The 22,586-nt window shown below is 31.1% G+C and overlaps 1 protein-coding gene across 2 annotated transcripts in view; it reads left to right on the top strand.

Moving 5' to 3' along the window:
- LOC134694966 (uncharacterized) overlaps positions 1–22,586 on the top strand; it is a 45,606-nt gene that overhangs the window by 3,382 nt on the left and 19,638 nt on the right. Inside the window, exons 1-2 of one of the 2 annotated variants that reach the window (XM_063556090.1) lie at positions 7,917–8,253; positions 21,838–22,040. In XM_063556090.1, the coding sequence (XP_063412160.1) occupies positions 21,862–22,040 (179 nt within the window). In that variant the 5' untranslated portion in view covers positions 7,917–8,253; positions 21,838–21,861. Of the gene's footprint in view, positions 1–7,916; positions 8,254–21,837; positions 22,041–22,586 lie in introns of those variants that run through there. The other variant, XM_063556091.1, reaches the window with a different exon arrangement.

The following is a 22,586-nucleotide window of genomic DNA, read 5'->3' as shown; positions in this document are numbered from 1 at the left end:
TATATTGAATTCGTACATGAGTAAAGCTGTTCAATTAAATAAATTGAACAACAGGAAACACATTTCGGTTAATGATTAAAACGTTGAAGTTGTTTTTTTATTGACCGATTAAACATTTTTCAATATCTAATTTAATTTTCAGATCGTAAACTTTGTTTTCTACTACTAATAAAAGTAAATAATACAATACAAATTCCAAGCCTAGACGATTTCTATTATTTTGAATCGAATTGAAGATATTTTATTACTTTTAAATAGTAGTAGTCTAGTCATAAAAATGATAGAAATTTGAGATATGATACCAGGTATTGTTGTAATCATAATAATGTTATTAAATAATTCATATCCATAGAAATAACCTTCGTCAATACACAGAAATGAAATTTTAAATCTCTGTTTATCCAATCGATGGTCCCGCTGCGGGGAAATATTGTTTTATTTTCAAAATTATGACGGCGCAATCAACTACGAAAATAAATAATCAGTCCCCTAAAATAATCCGAAACTAAGTATAAATATGCGTCGTAATAACGTTTAATCAAAGGTTACAAAGAAAACAGTGAAAAGCATCTGTCATGTGTTATTAATGGTTTTACAGCACGAGTTCCGTAGAGGCCAATTAGAATTATTATATTATTAATTGCTAGAAGCATCAAAGATTTTAGTGTCGTTTAAATAATTATTGTGTACATTGAATAAAACCATCTTAAATCAATATCGGAATAAGTATTTCCGGAACAATATGACCTGCTTCCGTTTCGGATATCTGATTAAGCCTCGATTTCCTAATGTATAATTTATTGTTTCTCAGTATAGTTAGTAGTCGGAATTTTAGTATTAAGGGTATGGTCATAAATAAAGCAACGATTAGGAATAAATGAAAATAGTAAATTATAGTTTAAAAAGCGTTGTCTGTTTTCTAATGTTAGACATCTTTGTATTGTGAACTCAAACACATGTTTTGTTAATACGGAACCAGACAAAATGTTCTGGTTCCCTAATATATTGAAAGGATTTTGGGTCTTCAATGACACTTCATTGATGAGGCAGTTGTAGACGTATTTTGCATTAGGTGTATATTTAATCCTCGTATATTTTATAAGTTATTCAAAGAACACTTTCAATTTCGTCAACGTATCGGAGTGTCTGAAGAGATGTTTGGACAGTTATTTTACTTTTATTGCCTTGCAATCTGTTTAAATATCCTGTTCGCTATATATGTATGATATTTATGATACAATGAAGACATGTGTTTATTATTTTAGAGTATTAATGATTATTTGTATATAAATGTATAAATAAAAATAGACATTTATTTTCTAGCGACCAATTGTTGCTATGTAAAAATCAAAACCTGATTTAAATTAATGAAAAATGTTCTTGAACTGTCATTATCCAAAATTCAAAAAGGTTTGTCAACTGTTTTAGCGTGATATTAAAAGACAACTGTCATCTTTTTACCTGCCATTTCTTTAAGTAAGTTTAGTATCCCCTTCTTTTTTATCGATGTATTTTGGTGTTTTTCATTTTGATGTTTGGGGTGAATCCTTGTCATACACAAATTTACCATTAGTAAACCACGTCATTCTGCTAATCCCACTACTCTATATCAAATTCAAACATTTCTATAATCATCGTGATGCAGATACTGATGCACGTTTGCCATTGAAGGTCTAGTGTTGACCTCTCAATGATTTCGCGCATCTGGCGTACACAAAACTAGTACCTAGTAAATCGTTGATGAGTTTATTCTGAACTTGTCTTTGTTCCTAGTTTCCAATTCTCAGAAACTTCAAGGACTTTTCATTTTTTTTTTTTAAAGGGGTTCAGTTTTTTTTCAATCTTAACTATTTGTTCATACTGTTTGAGTACTTTCACCCCTGAACAGTCTTCTAAGCCTAGTATCCTTGATCAGTGTATGCTTGATATTGACGTTGCGTTGGTGTATATTGATATCTACCCCACATATCCATTTCGACATATATTTCATTAAAGTTATACAGATAGATATATTGATAACCAAAAATAACAAAGAATGTAAGATTCTTATCATATAAATCGTTATGTAATTTTAAAATTGCAAACTATTTAAATCAAAATGACCATGAAATCAGTTATTGGATGACGTCACACAAATAATTAGTTTAAACGCTGTTGCGTAAATTCAAATACCAATCATTTGTCAAGTTTAATCAATTATGAAACTAACGATTGTTGCTAGTTTTCTTTTTCATACTGATACTACTCGAAAGCATGCTTTCAAGAAATATTTTAAAGTGACGTCAGATATGATAATTTGGCCGATTATGTACTCTTAATTTACATTTTGAAACGGATTGTCTTGCCCTTCGTGATATACAAATAAAATATTAATACAATAATATACCCCCACTGGTGGAAGATCAATATGATTTCTGAAAATTCCAAACGCAATTAAAATGCCATGTATAAATTAAAATTCAACAAATTTAAAACAAGGTGAATATAAAATGAAAAACAGTATTTTACCAATGTATTCGATCTCTCAACATTTTCCCATCAACTTTTTGAAAAAATAGAAAGGTTGAAATCAGAAATTAATGGCAGTGGTATACACCAGTGTGCATTTGGAAGGAAAGTCTTAATGACGAAGTTGTCTTTTTTGTTGTATAGACATCAAAGAACACGACCCGCTGTATTTTAATTCAGCTCTATTTCAGTGAATTACACTCGTCTGCAGTCCGCTAAAAGCACTTAAACCAACGTATCATCTAAATGTGAAAGAATTCAATCTTATTCTGCAAAAAGCTGAAAAAAACAATTTTTTTACAAAGGTCTATTTTATTCACAATTGTTTAAAACTTGCCGAATTTGCAAGTTAGAATGATACTGTTTAATATGCTTGAAAGAGAAAACTGTAGCAGCTGATGAAAGTTTGATATTTTAAAATTTATCACTTGGTGTTTAATCTTTCATTTGATGGCTGAATACTTTAAAAGTTTGATTTTTCAATTTTTCCAAAATTGTCAAATCGAATATGTTTTATCAAATATAGATATGTACACAGTTGGTTTTTTTGTCTTGTTTTTTTTTTTTTTACATCTATTGTGTTTTAATATGTAAATGTTAACTGTATATAGCATGTGTTTTGTTTAAGGGTTTGAATGAAATGAAGTTACCCTCTTTAAATAAAGAATGCATTATCATTATTATCATTATTATTCACATTCGAATGACTTGCATATATCTCAAACCATGTATTGATAATGAGTATCTAAATAAACTCATCATAAATACCAGGACTTAAATTTTACACTTTCGCTAAACGCGTTTTTCGTCTACAAAAGACACATCATTGACGCTCGATACAAAACATGTTTAAAAGGCCAAATAAACTACGAAGTTGGAGAGCATTGAGGACCAGAAATTCTTCAGAGTTTTGCCAAACACAGCTTAGGTAATCTATTCCTGAGGTAGAAAAGTCTTGAAAACAGTTAATTTATTATTATGTAACTCAAGTCAACACAGAAGTGCTGACTACTGGGCTGGTGATACCTTCGGGGAAATAAATCCCCACCAGCAGTGTCATCGACCCAGCGGTTGTAAATAAACAGGTATTTATAATGAGTGTCTAAGAAATTCTACTTATCACTTCATTTCAATAATGTCTCAAACTTATGCAGGGGCAACGCGTAACGATAATAGCGTGTATAACATAAGAAGCCCATTCCCGTCTGGACATGATATTGAATTCTGTATCTTAACAACTCTTTAATACAGAATTGTGTAAATCGTTGCTAAAGAATGACAATTGTCGACAATGTTAATACTTAACCTTAACTACGGTTCAGATTTCGATAGATATGTCATCAGTTTAGACAAACAAAACTGTCGATATAGTAATACGTTTCAAATGTAAATATTAACTTATATTAATCTTGCAAACTATTGCGCTGACAATTTATTAGATAATGCATAAACCCAACCATAAAATTATGAAGCTGTAAAAAATCAATGTCCTTTTAATTTTTCTCATTACTCACATTTTTTGTTACAATATTAATATTTGCACAATCATAAGTTTCGTTTTTTATAACTTTTTAATTCAATTGTATTCATATCTTAATATTCACACATTGTTATTGTAATCGTTAAAACACCAGGATGAAGTTTTACTGTAAAAACACAATAAAAAAACAATATCTTTGAAAGATTTATTTGCTATAAAACTTACATTTTTAAGTGACTAAAGTTTACTCTTTATGACCTCATTTTAACAGCGGTATACTACTGTTGCCTTTATTCAAGAGTAAGCAGGTACACTTACTGATAACATATATACAAGGGTCACTTGGAAAATATTTTAGCGGTACTGTTTAGCTTAAAATATGAGACAGTACGTTAGTAAAAACGTAATATCGATGAAATACAAACAATTGCCCACAAAATTCTATGCATAAAACTGAAGAGAGAGCAATGCAAAACTCACCAAAACGAGGATTGAGTTCATGTGCGTGAGAAGGTTAAGCAGATTCTGATTTACTAGTTGCACCCGTCGTGTTGCCTCAATTCAAGTAAACATTCGATTTATGTCGCAATTGCTGGTGTCACAAACAATGAAAATTTAAGGAGCTTTATTAAGATGGTAAGCATAAACATCCCATTTTGAAAGTGGGTATATGGTATTAGTTGTTCAGTAATATTCTGGTATTTATACGTTAAACAGGAACTGTTTTTTCAGAACTGTTTTCCTAATCAATTTAGCTAATAGTTTCAAATATCATGGATATGTCTCTCACAAGATTTTATGTTTTTAAAGATTTACTAAACACTTTTAACTTTTGTTTGAAAAGCAGTTTAGTATTACCTTTAAGACATGCTATCAAAAAGTAAGATCACAAAAATACTGAACTCAGTGAAAAATTCAAAACGGAAAGTCCATAATCAAATGGCAAAATCAAAAGTTCAAACATATTAAACGAAAATTCAAAACGGAAAGTCCCTAACTTAAAGGTAAAATCAAAAGTTCAAACATATTAAACGAAAATTCAAAACGGAAAGTCTCTTATCAAATGACAAAATCAAAAGTTCAAACATATCAAACGAAAATTCAAAACGGAAAGTCCCTAATTTTAAGGCAAAATCAGAAGTTCAAACATAGTAAACGAAAATTCAAAACGGAAAGTCCCTTATCAAATGGCAAAATCAAAAGCTCAAACATATCTAGTGCATGGATAACAAAAAACAATACAATTTTTTTTAAATTTTATAATTTAATATAATACGAGCAATTGCATTTGAATTTAAAAACTTTTGCACTTTTTACACAATGCAACCAACATAAAGTACTTTCCTTGATTTACAGGTGATTGACAGTTGATATAACTGAAATAATTTATTTCGATCTGCTTCATTTGATCCCGTTTGAAAGCAATTATGTAAACAAACTGCAAGTTTTTGTTCATCGCTTACTATAAATAATTAAACCAAATAAAAAAACTAGAAATTTTGACACTTGAAATTACTAAGGTGGAACTTGTCAATTTCTGCCAATGGATTTTTGTTAAAATGCCACACTATTCATTTATTGCAATGCAAATATTTACTGAGGCTTATTAAATCCGATAAATACATGTCCTTCAGTGTATAAAACCTATTCCAAAATGTAGTATTGAATCAGAAAGTGGTTGATTAAAGTAAATTCCACTCATTCAAAAAAAAATCAAACAATGTTCGCCTGTATCGCCATATTTATCGGTACCGGAAGTTGTTGAAATTACAGAATGTCGAAACTGACATGACAATCCGTCGGCTGCTCAATATGTTAATGCATTTCTGTAATTACAATATTAATCAATTTTAATTTTCTATGACACAAATCAATTACTGTCACAACCGTTTGGTTGAGCACCAAACTGTGCTAAAATCAAAATTTCAGTGAAACGTTGATTGATAATATTTCCTCGGTTTATGTACAAACTCAAACATTCCCTGACAGTTAGTATTTTGATGTTTAACATTTAATATTTACAATCAGATCAACAATAAATAAACCAAATAGAGAAAGGTTAGAAAAACCTGTTGTTCACCTATGTATTGTTTGCATAGGCACATGCAATGATCACTTTTAAGTATTTGGTTATCCCCTTAAATTGTGTAGCACTTTTTTTGCCCAAACCAAAACGACACATTAAAGTATTAGAACAACACAACATAGAAAACCAATCAAAAATCCCACCAAAAACCGGGGGTAATCTTAGTTCAATCCAGAAAAGAGCTTCGGAAGCACAAATTTAATAATAAAAGTGTTATCTTAAAACCTTTATAACTATTGCTTTGGTCCGAATGGTATAAAAAGTATTAATTTAAAATGTAACTTTAATCCTTTTTTTACGTCAATTTTCAGAAATAGGATTCGAACTACTGCTATTGGGATATCGGGACAACGCCGCATGCATTTTGTCCATTGCTCCAAACCACTCAGTCCAAATACTGTGGATTCATTAATATTCTTTGGATACCAATTTTCGTGGATTTCGTGGGTACAGGAGAACCACGAATTCAAATGTTCAACGAAATACAAATTTTGTAAAGGAATGAGTGTAGACTTTGCCAAAACCACGCAATTAAATATCCACGAATATGCTAGTATTCCTCAAACCACGATAATTGGTCTCCACGAAAATAAATGAATCCACAGTAGATACGTACATGAAGTCGAGTGGTCTAGAGCGATAGACACAGTTAAGGCGGTGTTGTTTCGATATCTCAATAATATTAGTTGGAATTCCGGCGAAGGAAGAACAAATTTTACATAATTGTAGAGTTAATATAAAGAGTAATCATAATATGCTTTTTTTTTGGTCGTGTGTCACCTTCACTGGTGATCCAATGAATGGATCTGTCTTTGAGTTATCACTTGCTAAGACTTATAACTTTGAATGTCCCTTTGGTATCTTTCGCCTCTCTTTTTCATGTGTATAACCTTGACGAAATCTATCACGACATTGAAGATTCGAAATCGTTTTCTTTTTTCTTTTCTTTGGTTGTTATCTTGGTGATTCTTTCATTTTCTAAGTGGTTTTTCTTATGTGAAATTTATACTCTGGCAATTTTTTTTAAACCAGTGTATTTTTCGGAAAAAAAAGTATTAATGCTTATCGCTTATTTAAAGACGTCATTGACATATGAATAAGTCATTATTAAATCATTGACAATTTTGAAGTTAGTGTAGTTTTCGAGAAAAAAATGTGTTATTGATCAACATTTCCCCATTTTTATCACTTTTAACCTACGCTAAATATTATTGGGATTGAATCTTGATAAAAACGTATCTAATTCTTGCGTACTCGATGGGTTGTATTAGCGCAATTACCCCCACTTTAAGACTGAATTCTTTGGTTGGTTCTTTTTCAATGAGCGGGCGTAATTTTATACTTTTCGCTAACTCATTATGAGTAGAACCGAACTTTAACCTTTAAAATTAAAAATTTTATTAATGCATATAGTTTCATCTCAAAATGAAAGAGAAGAAAATTGAAAAAGAACTATGGAAGTAAATAAATTATGCAAACATCATAAAATTATGTTGTTTGAAAATAATTAATAAAAATTAAAATAAAAACATTAATTGAAAACCTTTAATAGATACAAATTTAAATTTTCGATCAGTCTATAACACCTTAGATAAAACATGCTATCTAAACTTTCTGTTTCCAAAATATCTTTGTCAATGAATAAAAACTCGTATTATATTATATCAATATACATAAATAATCTATCAGCTATAATTGTCCTCAAATATCTAGAAGGCAGGCTATATTACACTGTATTAAATTGTTATAATTTTACTACAGCCACTCCTACACGAATCAATAAAAAAAAACGCGAAACATTCAACCAATAGTATCTTAAACAGTTTCTGCGAACGCACTACACATAGAAAAAGCTTAGAAACTTTTGTTTAGAAATATCGATTTGGAAAAAGGGTTAAAAGTATTTTTGCAAACATTTATTTAACATTCATACATAAAAGTTTTACCGGGATACCACGTGGACAGTTAGCAATTAAGTTATTTAAAATAATTAATTTTTAAAATGTGTATGAAAATGAAATTTTACGACAATGAAATTTAACACTGAATCATTTACATTGTGTTTAAAGTGATAGTTTACATTACAATTTAATTTATTGTATAATTGAGACAACGTTGCCTAGAACTACAAACTACAGATTGAGATTTACACATATATTCATACGCACATTTACTCGTGGTAAGTCTATTTTGATATTTCTTATCTATTCATACTCACACTTTCTCGCGGTAAATTAGTTTTGATATATTTTTACGTTACTGTTTTTCTATTTTGAACCTAGAAGATTATCTGTTGATAATTCATTGGATGTTAAGTCGTTTTATTTGGCTATTACTAGTGCCATCAAACTTTTAATGTTTTTATATATTTATAAACCTGTTGTTTCCGATTATTTGAGATTAAGCATTCCAAATAAAGGTAAATCCAGAGAACCGCTTTGGATTCTCGAAATTACCTGCTGTAAATGTTATCAATTTTGATTTATATTTTTAAGCTATTCTTTTTATGTCCCTTATTGGTCATGATCATCCTAACGTTTCCGTTCATTATAACATCCTTATTATATGAATGTTCGGGTTTGAGCGTTTCTGATGAAAGCAAATCTAGAAGAAGTAACAACAACCCTTAAACACAATTTATGTATAAAGCGTTAAATGCGTTTCAATAAAAAAAAGTGTTCAAAAGTTTCTGTTGTTAAACTAAACAAGTTCCTAGACTTAGAATTCGATCACTGTTTAAGCTGATAATAGTTTTAAACTGATATCTAACTTCATAAAAAAAATGTTTTGTAAGTAATCCTTTTTCACCTGATGTATTTGTAATTCTTTTTGAATTGGATATTAAAAAGAATTAAACAACTTCGAATTATCCTATCAAATGCGACACACAATATGTATGACAAGTTTCGTCCATAAATGGTACTTATAAAACGTACCCAAATCATTTGTGTTGCTTTAATCCCTTAATTATGATGAAGCGTTTTTCGTCATGCTACTTTTATTGAATTGAATTCTAGATAACGTCTAAAAGTCAAACCTGTTATTTAACATTTCGGAAATACGTTACATTTAAGTTTGTATCCGATTTTTAGCTACATCCGTATTTGGTCAATTCTTTAGTTTTCTATGTTGTTTTGTTTTTTTAGATTTAGTGAATACGGCTTGAGTGTTGAATATGACCCATCTGGCATATCATTTAGATCGATAGTCCCCTGAATAACACAACCTGATGTATTCACCTTAATAAATTTTTAAATAATAAAATCCTTAAGTACTTTACAAGTTGGTACCAGACCATACCATTCACATTTTAATTTTCATTTTGTTAACAAATTATTATAGGCTTTTAATTTACATTTGGCAAATATGATGACACATGCTGTTAAAAGATGACATTATTATAGTAATAACAAGGATGCAAACACTTTCAATGAGCGATTTATGAATCGAATATTGTCGACAATATAATGATTGTCATTCTGTTGTTAATATTTTTTAGTCACAGTGTTTCAAATTGCTTATTTGCGATTTGGCAATTTTTGACAGATTCTTTTTACTTTTTAATGCATAATCAAGTAAATGTAGATTTCCGTTGTAAATTCAGACCAAATTAGTTTATTGATGTACAAATCTCCTCAATACCAAGAAGACAAGCCAAGGAAAAGTCGAAGACAATCTGAGGAAATCGCAAAATTACAAAAAGAAGCGATATAGCGGCTTATGGTTCTTACATTTGACAGATTATTCGGAGTACAAAATTTGATATCAAAATAACAATAACATTGATTGCTTGACGTCTGAGTCTGCTTTGTGAACAAAGTCGTACTCCAAATATGTATGACTGTTTTAAAGGCAACGTTTGTCGATAGGTTAAGCGTATTTATGAAAATTGTACACGCTATTACAAAAGGTGACAATGGGAGATGGGACAAAATCGGTAAAATTACAGATTAGAAGAATAAAGGCAAAATTCAGAAACGCAGTTTTTTTTACTGCTAATACATGTTGTATTCAAACTATGGGTAAATTCTACCTTTTCACATTGTCTTGTAAAATCTATGGGTATTATTTCTGGGGACAGGTGTAGAAACAAAACTATGTATCTGACGAATAATAAATTTGTCTCAAAAAGAGATCGTATCTATGAATGCTCTTTACATATATATATAACTTGCAATCAGAACTATTTTCTAGTAATTCAATGATTACGGAAATGCGCTTCCGCAAAAGTGTATCCTAAATACATTTGACTCTTCGTTTATCGACCATTAACGATATAAACAACATCCAATTCTCAATTAGATATAGATTTAAGCTAATTTTCCGTATGTTAAGTATAGTTTTACCATTTGTACTTTTATTACAAATCTAGTTAATTTTTTAAGCATTTATAGACTTGCATAGAGACTTTTGTCAACTCGAAATAGGTTAACAGATGTATTGATGTTTATTGCATAAGGCAGCATTCTATACGACGCAGCTGATTTGCGTGAGGCATACCATAGTTTTAGATTTTAAGTCATGAAATTTTGTAGGCCTAAGACATAATGACGACTTTAAATTCGTTTTAATAGCCTAATGGTATGTGTAAATGTGTATTTATATCAAATAGTTTAATCACAAAAATACTTTACTCCGAGGAAATTTCAAAACGGAAAATCCCTTATCAATTGGCTAAATCTAAAGCTCTTACACACCAAAGGAACTAATAACAACTTTCATATTCCTGACTTGGTTCAGGTACCAATTGTTAGCAGTGCAGACGCACGTTTCGTCTACATTAAACTCATCAGTGACGCTCAGATCAAAATTGTCTATGAAATTGTCTAATGTTTATAACAGTTAGAAATAGAACAGAAAAATATCTGTTAACATCCAATTCTCCAAATAACGAACAACTTTAATATATGACAAACAAGGTAGAACATTTTTTGTTCAATATCTTTATCATCATCGTTTTTGCGGGAGAAGGGGGTCGGAGGTCAATATTTCAATCAGGATTTGAAATGGTTATGAAAGGGATTTTATATGAGGAGCGTGGTATTTAAACAAATGTTTGCCTAAGAGCCTAGTATTGAGTTTTTAGATATCGTCATTGACACATTCTTTTGAAATTTTGTCTTTCATAGAGTACACGCAAGGTCAATGTATATTAAAGAATAGAATTATATCTATTTCCTACTGACAGTAATAACCATGGCAATCATTTAACGTCCGTTTTAGCTTTGGGGGATGTACAAATTCGCAGCCACTTCCAGTCAGAATTTGCACCTTCACTTATATGCCTCGTGTAAAGAAAGTAATGCTTTTTTGCGCGTTAAGAAACCGTGCAACAACTATTGTTGGGTTCCGTTGGAGGCCTTTTCGTGAACACAGTAATTGTGTTCTAATCAAAAATACCCTCATTTTACAATATCTGTCCAACTTGAATCGACGTTCATCCGTGACGGTCTATACTACAGAACCAACCTCTTGATTTTTTGAAAAAATATTTTCGTATATAACATATATGAAATATTGTCCACTGGACGTTATTCAAACAACAATCAATTAACCCCAGTAACATTGAAAGACATCGAGACTAGAGGTGTACCAGTGTGACTCTATTACGATTTAAAAGAAATGTCGGAAATCTTAAGACATTACACCACAAGAACCTCAAAACAATAAACCAAGATAGTAATATATCATTAAAAAGCATACGACTTGCAAATAAATAACTCTTGAATTTAAACGTTGTACGCGTAGTGCTGATAGTCATGCCAAGTACGCCGACAGGGCAGGTCGACACGTTCTTCTTTGATATAATTTTTAATCGACCGGAAGTGAAGTAAGACAACCGACATGCAGATCGACACGTTCTTATTTGATATAATGTCCTCTCGGCCGGTAGTAAAGCTAAGTCTTCGACAGAGCAGGTCGACACGTTTGTCTTTGATATAATGTTTATTCCGCCGGAAGTGAACCAAGTCAACCGACATGCAGATCGACACGTTCTTATTTGATATAATGTCCTTTCGGCCGGTAGTAAAGCCAAGTCAACGACAGAGCAGGTCACCACGTTCTTCTTTGATATAATGTTTATTCGTCCGGAAGTGAAGACAGGTCAACCGACATGCAGATCGACACGTTCTTATTTAATATAAAGCCCTCTCGGCCGGTAGTAAAGCCAAGTCAACGACAGAGCAGGTCGACACGTTCTTCTTTGATATAATTTTTATTCCGCCGGAAGTGAACCAAGTCAACCGACATGCAGATCGACACGTTCTTATTTGATATAATGTCCTCTCGGCCGGTAGTAAAGCCAAGTCAACGACAGAGCAGGTCACCACGTTCTTCTTTGATATAATGTTTATTCCGCCGGAAGTGAAGACAGGTCAACCGACATGCAGATCGACACGTTCTTATTTAATATAAAGCCCTCTCGGCCGGTAGTAAAGCCAAGTCAACGACAGAGCAGGTCGACACGTTCTTATTTGATATAATGTTTATTCGGTCTTTAATTAGGCCAAGTCAACCGATATGCAGATCGACACGTTCTTGTTTTATATAATGTTCATTCGGAAGCTAATCGATCTCGTGATTTATCCCCTAACTTGTTAATGATATCACCTATGATGACTATACATCATATATCATTTAATCAAACAAAAGTGTATGCATAATCTGTTAAAGTGTCCCTTAGTGCTATAGATGCACATTATCTTATTAACCTGAAGGAACATAACGTTAATAATTAACTCTCATTGGTGTCCTTACAAACATGCTATCAATATGAACTTTAACTTAGTAACTGACTTTGAAAAAATTACAATGAATAAGCAATTGTTCTTTTGTTTTCAATGACGTAGGACAATCCTCTATGCACCAGAGTACCAATAACCTGGATTTAGATAACTATTGTTCGAAGTCAGGAGCCTGTAATTCAGGGGTTGTCGTTTGTTGCTGTGTAACATATTTATTGTTCGTTTCTTTTTTGTACATTAATTAGGCCGGCCGTTCCAACGTAAAACAAATATTACAGACGTCAACCGACGACAACCACTGCACTGTAGGCTCCTAATTAGGATACATTATACATGCACAAATAACTCTATTGAACTTTATAAGCAGATAAAATTAATACTTCGTATTGCCAATTTTAATAAAAGCTCAAATAAGCATAACAACAGTTATATTACAGATTTCCCGCGCAAAAAAAAAATGCAGATGATAGATACCAAGTAGGGACTAACAAATACCAGTCTTAGTAAAATTCAAGATGACTACAACACTTCCAAATGAGAAATGGCGAATATAGTATCATACAAAAATAACCCCTCAAAATAAAGGAATGATCAACGTATCCAGGAAGGGTGAACAGATTACAGAAGAGTCTTTAATCTATTTGGAGAGTTCTGTTTTAGAACTTTTATTTGGAAAAATTAATTTTGTCAACAATTTTGCAAAATTCACTCCTTAACGGAATCTAATTTGTTTTCATACAGTCACTAAAGGTTCTAGCATTGTAATTGAGACTACATACAACATACTTTATGGCGAATTAATTTGTTTTTCTTAAACCTAATTAGTTGGCGTGTTCAATTTTGCAACAATTTGATAAATTTGCTAGTAATTTTCAAATTGAATTAATTCCACCCAAAAGCCTGCTGATTTGTACTTATAATATTCGATAAAAAAGGAATTAAAGTATAATCAAGCAATTTATTGAATTTCAAACGCTCATTTTTAAATATTTCTATGAAATTGGCATCTTTAGAATGCTAGATATTTTTGTTGACAACATATTTGTTACGTTTGGGGGACGTTTTTGCAAAAAATTATCAACAATCTATATGGGTACAAACTGTGCATTTTTTTATGCTATGCCAAACTCTAACTTGTCTCTAGGTTGCATAATTTATCAGAAATAATCGAAGATTAGCCATTCAAACCAAACTATTGAAAACACTAATAGCTTTTTAAAGTTAACTAAACAGACTTGGTCTTTTTATTAGTTTGTGATAGGCACATAATAATGTGGCTTGCCAAAAAGGGAATGCTCGGATCTGAATTTTGTCGAATGTTGTTAGTAGGCATTTGTACTTGTAAACTAAAAATTCTATCAATTCCCATAAGTACGAATTGTTCTAGGAAATTTAGAAATAGTTTCTAAAGCTATGCTGATAATTTAAAATAAAAACATAGCAGATAATAAGTTAAACAAGTAATACAAAATTGTAATTTACAATGTAATAAAGAAGTCTTTTGATAGACCCCCTATCACTTTTTAATCATGCCATGTGTATAAACTGCATTGAAATAGAAATAAACAACACAATGCACGAACGGCAGTTCAGGTATCGAAACACGCGCATGAGCAAACAAGATCAGACGCATAGACAAACAAAAAAGATTAAATATACAGCAGTGAGTAATATAATCTGTCATCTAAAAAGAGAGTTATAGCAAAAACCGTTTGAAGATTGCAGTGCAAATATGTGCAAAATAGGCTGGATAAATGGACTTGCAACAGTAAAATTGCATTATTCATATGGAATGCATTGAATGAATTTTATTTAATTATGTTGTAAATAGTTAGACGCTTTATCAATAAATATAGAACAATTCTCTTGTGAATTTTGTAACTTTAGACATTTGCCTTCCGTCAAACTTATGCTCTGATATTTGTATGCACTTTAAAAGCATATTGGCACGTGGTGTAATGTTACTCGTGTTAACAGTCACAAGCTTTCACCACGAATAGAAATTCTCTTGTATTAAATTTATTCATTTTAAATTATTGAGCTCTCTTGATACTTTTTTGTTTGATTATGTTTGACAAAGTTGTTGAAAATTGCAGAATATTTGAATTGATTCATAGAAATATTTGATGCTGTGGACAAACCTATTGAAAATTGATATAAATACAATGCATAATTCTTTGTGATCAAGAGGAATACATATTAGTATAGTATAAAAGATCGAGCAATTTTTTTATTGAAAAACTACGTGAGCAAACGAGCATTTGTTTGCACCTGTCCTAAGTCATGAACAGTTGTCATTTGTTGTTGTGATGCAGAAGTGCTTCTCTCATTTTATATACCAGTCATTTTTTGGAACCTTTATAGCTTGGTGTTCTGTGTGAGCCAATTGAAGGATCCGTGTTAAAGACCATGCTGGGACCTATAATGGTGCACTTTGACAAATAGTGACTTAAATGAAGAGTTGTCTCTTTGGCACTCATGCCACGTCTTCGTACATCTAAAGGGTAGTTCAAACAAGAGTCCCCTATTTCTTTTTCTGATTGGTGTGCCTATTTTCGTTTTTTTTTAAGTTTGTGAATGAAATCTTCGCTCAAGTGACAAGACTACAAATTGGTGTAAAAGTTCTTTTTTTATTTTGTTTCTTTAATAGGTAAACCTTGATAATTCAATCTCAATAAGACGTTATCTGTATAATTCCTAGCTATAAAAACACGGCCACACTCGCCTGCCTGGCAAATGAGAAGAGACATAAAGGGTCAAAATCGGCCCCACTTCAAAAGTACAGCTGTAGATGATTTTGTTTTCAAAATATCTGACAGCTACTTCAAAGCCGCTCACAACTTATAAATAAAATCCATGCATCTAAGACTAAATTTTCTGTAATAACCTGTATGCAGAATTTATTTAATAGATGAAGTTTATGTATCATGAAGTTCATGTGTTTCCTCAAATTGTCGTAAATAATTATATCACCATGAAATGAATACTTGGTATAACAAAGTATTTAGTTCTTGCTTTATAGATTTAATGTGAGTGTTATCAGAAGAAATGTAATACATATTGTCATTAAACCACTAATTTAACGTTTCCTTAATTTTTTGATATTTTGTTAAATCTGCATTTTATTCATCTGAACATGACGGCACTATTAGCGTGATTCAATTTTTTCTTTTCATGTTTCTCTGATTGAGGCCGTTGATCATTGTGTTGATGACATGCAGTATAAATAAATAACTTTATGTTGAATTAATTAGAATATAGGAGAAACCCATTCAATAAAGTGTAGGTATTTAAAAATTGTACGTAATTTTGTGTTGAACTTTTTAAACCTAACTGACTTTAAAATCCTAAAATATATAAAAATTCCAGTTAGTAGGAGGAATTTATCTTCTATGTTTAACCCACAGTTGAAATGACGTTTTAAGATAATTTATGTTTGACAATGATGTAGAAATTATGTAGTGTATACAAGAGGTCGTCTTGGTCGTACAGGAAATATTTGCCACTGGACATTAAGCAACAATACAATCAATCTGTTTAACACAGGCAAATACAAACCCATAACTTTTTTTATTTTAGATTATCAATGCTTTACACTGGAACCATTACTTCAACTTTACTCAATTGTCGTTACATTTGTGGTAGAACGACGCCATGATTATAATAAACACAAAAGATTTCACTAGAAAATAAATCCTTTCTTTCTTCCTTTACCTTTATTCCATTGCCGTACCATTTGTGGTAGAATTAACACCGCCATGATTGTAGTAAAAGTAAATCTCGGAACACTCCTTGGAATCTTTAAGAGCGTTAAAATGTTATGAAAAGAACTCATTTAGTTCGTACATTGGGTTAACCAAAAGGTTATTTTGTATTGTTCCGTGTTTTATCAAATTTTTGTTATCCCTTCAATTTATCATTTGTTGGTTTGCTTTTCGTGCTCTCTTAAAGAGTGCATGGCTAGGAGATCTTTCATGTTCATTGTTTACTCTGTTGTATACTTTTGTGTTGTTTATTCTTTGGTTTTCTATGTTGTGTCATGTGGACTATTGTTTGTCTGTTTGTCTTTTTCATTTTTAGCCATGGCGTTGTCAGTTTGTTTTAGATTTATGAGTTTGACTATCCCTTTGGTATCTTTCATCCCTCTTTTAGTACTTCTTTATTCTCTATTCTGTATTTTGTTTGCCCTGAATTTCTTTATATTTTTTTACGGGAAAAGTTGTGATATTTTTCGACTTTTTACCATTATTTTGAATTCTGTAAGCTCCATTCAGACCCACTGTTTTGCTCTTTGGACTCTGGGCCATTAAAGAAAGTGCTTTGAGGAATCAGAGTAATGTGTTTTAGTTTCTTTGTATCCCTAAATTTTAGTAGTTAAAGTATTTCATTAATGACACTCATGTTATTATCTGGGACATAATGACAAAATTCAAAACGAGGCTGTCAGTATCCAAGTTCGTCAAACAATGCGAATGTTTCTTAATGTTATTGCCTCTGTACATTGATAGTGTATAGATGACATTCTCTTGGGCACGTCTTATACGAAGACTGAAAATGAAAGATGATGATGATGATGGACTTCTATTCAACGTCCAGTGACAAGTTAAATGCGTACTATTTTTAAAATGAGAACAGGCTATTGTATTAGAAATAATTATGAACCCGGATTTGTATGAGGCTAACATAATGAGCCGTATTTTGCACGTGCAACAGATAGTTATTTAACGCAGGAAGTCATGTCATCCTACATGGACACATACGTTTGACTCGTGGCATTGCATTTAGCTTTAAATGAAAGAATTGTGATCAAACTTCACGTTTACATTGTATAATTTATTTAATTGATATCGAATATCTATAAAATAAAAAAGAGCGCATCAAATAACTGTAATTAAGAATTTAAATTTTAATCACAAAATTGCATTTCACATAAAGGTGAAAATGTTGATTTTTCGATAGATAAATATAATCGAAATTTTAAAGCTAGTCCATATCAGTAAACGTTGAAGATAATTGTTAAAGTGCATTTTTTCAGTAGTACACCACTATGCAGCCACCATCTTTTAGCTTGACAAGTTTATTTCAAACAATAAGTAATAGTTCGATAACACTTACTTGTTTTACACCATTGAAAGCAATTTTTCCAATTAAATCATTCATTGAAGGCATATTTTGCTAAGTGATGGGACTTTCATCGAATTAGCCATTTACCCCTCAATTTGTAAAATTTTCTGCTATTCACATGACGCTCGCATGTCCTCAGAAATATATATTTATATTGATTTCCCCATTGGCAGCATATTGTTAAAATTAACACGTTATTTGAACATGTTGAAATATAGGAAAAAATAACACACAGTCTCTTTATCTTTCTCATTTTATTTTTGTGAGTTGTTTAACTATAGTCTGCAGTTAACAAACTTCCCTTTATCTAAACCAGGTGCATAAACACTAATATATGCTTACCCTTCCTCTTCCGGAGCACATGAGATTAACCCTAACTTTTTCTGGGTTTGTAGTTGCTCCGTCTTTAATTTGTTTGTAGGATCTGTATGGGGGTGTCTTGTATTTCTATGCCCTCTCTGTGTTCTATGTTTCAGCTGTTTTGTAATCACTCTCCCCCGTTATTGTATTGGATTTTTTAAAATTTTGTACGGCAATTTTTAATTGTTTTAAATGTCAATGTGAACTACTTCATATAACCTTTCGTTCAAGATAAATATGACTTATTAATGTTTGCGTTTTTATTTCTTATCAAACACATTTTTTATGTATTTTTTTATGTTTATGTTTTATTCTATCTCTTTTTTATATGAATTATGAAAATAAATTCGCTGAATTTCTCTTAAAGATATTTATCATTATAGCTCCTTATTCTATAGTAAAGTGTTAAGATAAGCATCAGAAATAAATAACAGATATTTAATTCTGATTTTAATTAAATTATTGGGATAAGGGTAAAAGTCAAACTTATATGAAGGTTTAAACAAAGTTTAAAGAGTTACGAATAAAGTCAATAGTACAGGAATAGACAATACTTGAAAGAAAAATAAAGAATAGAGAAAGTGGCATAAACGTGAAGAAAATTCAAAAGTGGAGACTCTCTAAAATACATATTTGTTAATAACCTTAATATCGGGGCCTTTTATAGCTGACTATGCGGTATGGGCTTTGCTCATTGTTAAAGGCCGTACGGTGACCTATAAAAGTTGTTAATGTCTGTGTTATTTTGGTCTCTTGTGGACAGTTGTCTCATTGGCAATCATACCACATTTTCTTTTTTTTTTTTTATCTTTGTTAATAAACTTTACAACAAGTCTTTACTGTTTGACATGCATGGTTATATTTATAATGTCAATGTTTAATAATGTTCAACAGTTTTAACTGCTGCAATGTTTGATAAAGTCAATTGGCTTAACAAGGCTTGGATATTGTCCGCTACGAAAAGACGCTTTAAAATATAACAAGAAGGTGTGGTATTGCCAATGAGTCAACTATCAAATATAATCCGAAAGTTGCGGAATTAACCAACTATATGAACCAGTATGACATTAAACCAATGACAAATAATAGACCATTTGCCAATTACCTATTTGATTTCTGTTATTACACACTTTTTAAAAGAATTACTTCCCTTTGTGAATCGTAGACTGGTTCCTTATTGGACAAAATTGACTTTTGCCAATGCAAAGCATAGCAAATGAAAGTGGTGTATCGGCGGTTCAACTAATTTTTCACGAAAAACAATTTCTGGTGTCAAAAGTATTTAGCATAACAACAAATTAATGTAATTAAAAGATTTGAAAACCTTAAAGATTACTTACATTACGCACAGGCAAATTTGCCCTTTTTGCTAGCTTTCTATTGTAAATACATTTTAATGTCCCTCATAAGGGAGACAACTTAAATGGGAACTCTAATAACAGGGTCAATTGACGGGAATTGACAAATAACCTATCAAGCTAAATTTAAAAGCAACACAAAGTAACCCGTGACAATCGATCATTTACATGATACTGACTTGGACAAGCACATACAGAGTGTTGTGTGTTTAAATATGTTTGTGAGCTTTCAATATGTATAACCCTTAAGTTACAGTGACAGAGGTGTTACAGTTTTAAACAAGTATAAACTGTTTTCACGTGATGGAGAGGAAAAGTTTTTTTCTGGAAATAAAATAGGACAAAAAAACATATTACTCACTAATAAGATAGGAAGCTTATATTTTTTTTATATATAAAATAGGATTACAAGTATCTGTTATAACTACAAAATATGTATAGATAATGTGACAATATTGCAAATACGTTGAATATGATTCTAAAAGAATAATAGTAAATACACAATTTACTCGTAACTTGACAAGATTTTTTGTGGTTCCCGTTAAAAAATTAACCTTATTTGAAATATTTATGAATCAAATATCTTAGTCCTAGTCACTTAACCTTTTTACTTAAAATTGGAAATGTTAAATAATATAAAATAAACAAAATGGAAAAAACTCTGCAGAAATAAGAGAAGTCAACATAATCAAAAGTACACGACACCCGAATAATTCAATCCTTACATTCAATTGAACTACGATGACTACATTAACATTGCAAGAGGGAGAATCCATGACGGGGAATGATTGAATAATCTGGGTTAGAGTACATGTAATAATGCCATACTATTGACTAATAGGGCACCTCTACTCTTAACACCTACCTTAGAGAAAACAAGTGTTTTAACACCCACACTTCACCTTGAAAGATACGGTATGAGATAATAATATAATTAAAGATAATATGGATAATCGTTATGTTTTCCCACCAATTAAAATTAATGTTAAATAACTTGGGAGTGAAAACTATGAATGAGTCACACGGTGAGAATTGTTTGCTTTTAATTTGCAAATCTTTATTGTTTTGTTCTGTGCGACCAGTTTTTAATACTTATTGACATAATGTAATGAAAATTTTGCCACAATATTAATAATTTACCCTGATGGTATAAAAGTAAATGTTCGGTAAATATCCAGTTACAATTTGTGTGCAATCGGCAAACATCGGGTGAATCCGCAGCTCCTGTGTTTGTTACGGAATTGACCGATGTGAACTTATGTGATTCAAGCTTCGTAAACTTAAACATATTTAATTGTGATTTTACAAGCTTCAAGGTATTTGTTACACTTTTATTTTATTGCTGTTACAAATAACTCGATATGTACAAGGCCGATACTGGAATTACAAAGTGAATATACACATAAACATTTGTGACCTAAACACGTGTATGTTTTAAATAAATGTCTAGAAATAAAATAAAAACTATTCAATAGTAGAGTTTTCTGTATTTAAGTGTCGACATACATTGACAGTTAACTTTGAAAAAAAGGATATGTATTTATGTATATCAAATATGTTATGTATCCATATACAAACGCTAATATTTCATTTTAATCTTAAATATTAGCTTTGATCTTTTGATACGTACTGGCTTCAGGGGGAATTGATATCGTATATTTTCCAGAATGAGTTGAAATATAATAGTTGGGTATGATTAATATTGAGTTCATTAAGAAACTTGTTTTCATGACACTTACGGAGAAAAATACGGATGTTGTTTACTTTGATAGGATTAACTGATGATTGTCAATAAGATATATCCCATGCAGAGTACTAAGGTGAAACGTTTGGTGTTGCTGTATTATTTTTTTTTCATTTGCAGATAAAAAAAAGTGGTTTTTTTTATTCATTTTTGTTTGAAAATGGAATGGGGAATGTCGTTGCTTTTATTATTTAACATTAAATTGCGATTTTACTACTTGCATTTCGAGGTATCAGACTTACTTTACGACTTTCAATACTAGTAGTGTAAATGATAAAATTGAGAATGGACATAGGGCATTCGTAAAAGAGACTACAACCTTACCAAAGAGCAGAGAACAACAGAATGCCTGCCACCAAATGTGTCGTCAACACAGGGAGAAAATTCCGCACATGGAGACGAATATACTTAATTTAACCTTCTTTTTTCAGATATACATAAAAAGAAACTTCGACATGAGATTGTGTGGACTGCTTGCCTTAATTAGTGTATCTATTGTGATTGTTGACAGTTCGCCTGCACTTAGTCGGCATAAACGAGGATTTCTAGCCGGAGTACATGATCGAATGGGACATGGTTTTGGTAAACGAACAGACCCAATACTTTCAAGCTATGTAGATGACGTTGATAAAGAGTAAGTAATGTAGAATTATTTTAGAAACGATTAGGCTAATTTTACATATTATTAAACATTGCATTGACATGTTAACAGTTGTTTTGTCTGCTCTATGGTCGGGTTTCTTTGACACAATCCCAATAGTCATTCTCAAATTTTGATTTAAACCGCATTTACAACTGCATTTCAGTCGACCTTAACCTATATGTTACAAAATTTAGCTCGTTAAAGTCATAAGAAACCTCAAATAAAAAAAGAATAGATGCAGATATTTTTTTTATAACTCAATGGATAGTTTTCATTATAAAACTTGTGCACATATACTTTTGTCTGAAGAAAATTCTTTAGTTTATTCATATTTAGAAGAAGTTTACTTCATTTTATTCCCCCAAAATAATTTCCGTATGCAAAGTGACCCCAGTGTGACCCATCTCGTAAAAATCCGGTGATCACAATACGCATGTATGTCCTTAAAATAAACTAGTATCTGAAATTACATGTTAAACACGTGTTCAATTTCCATATTTTTTGTGTTTTTTGTCGATTGTTGACAATCAAATCGTT

This window comes from Mytilus trossulus, chromosome 13, assembly GCF_036588685.1.
Source record: "Mytilus trossulus isolate FHL-02 chromosome 13, PNRI_Mtr1.1.1.hap1, whole genome shotgun sequence".
NCBI classification, from domain to species: Eukaryota; Metazoa; Mollusca; class Bivalvia; order Mytilida; family Mytilidae; genus Mytilus; species Mytilus trossulus.
This window is presented reverse-complemented; position numbering and strand designations above follow the sequence as displayed.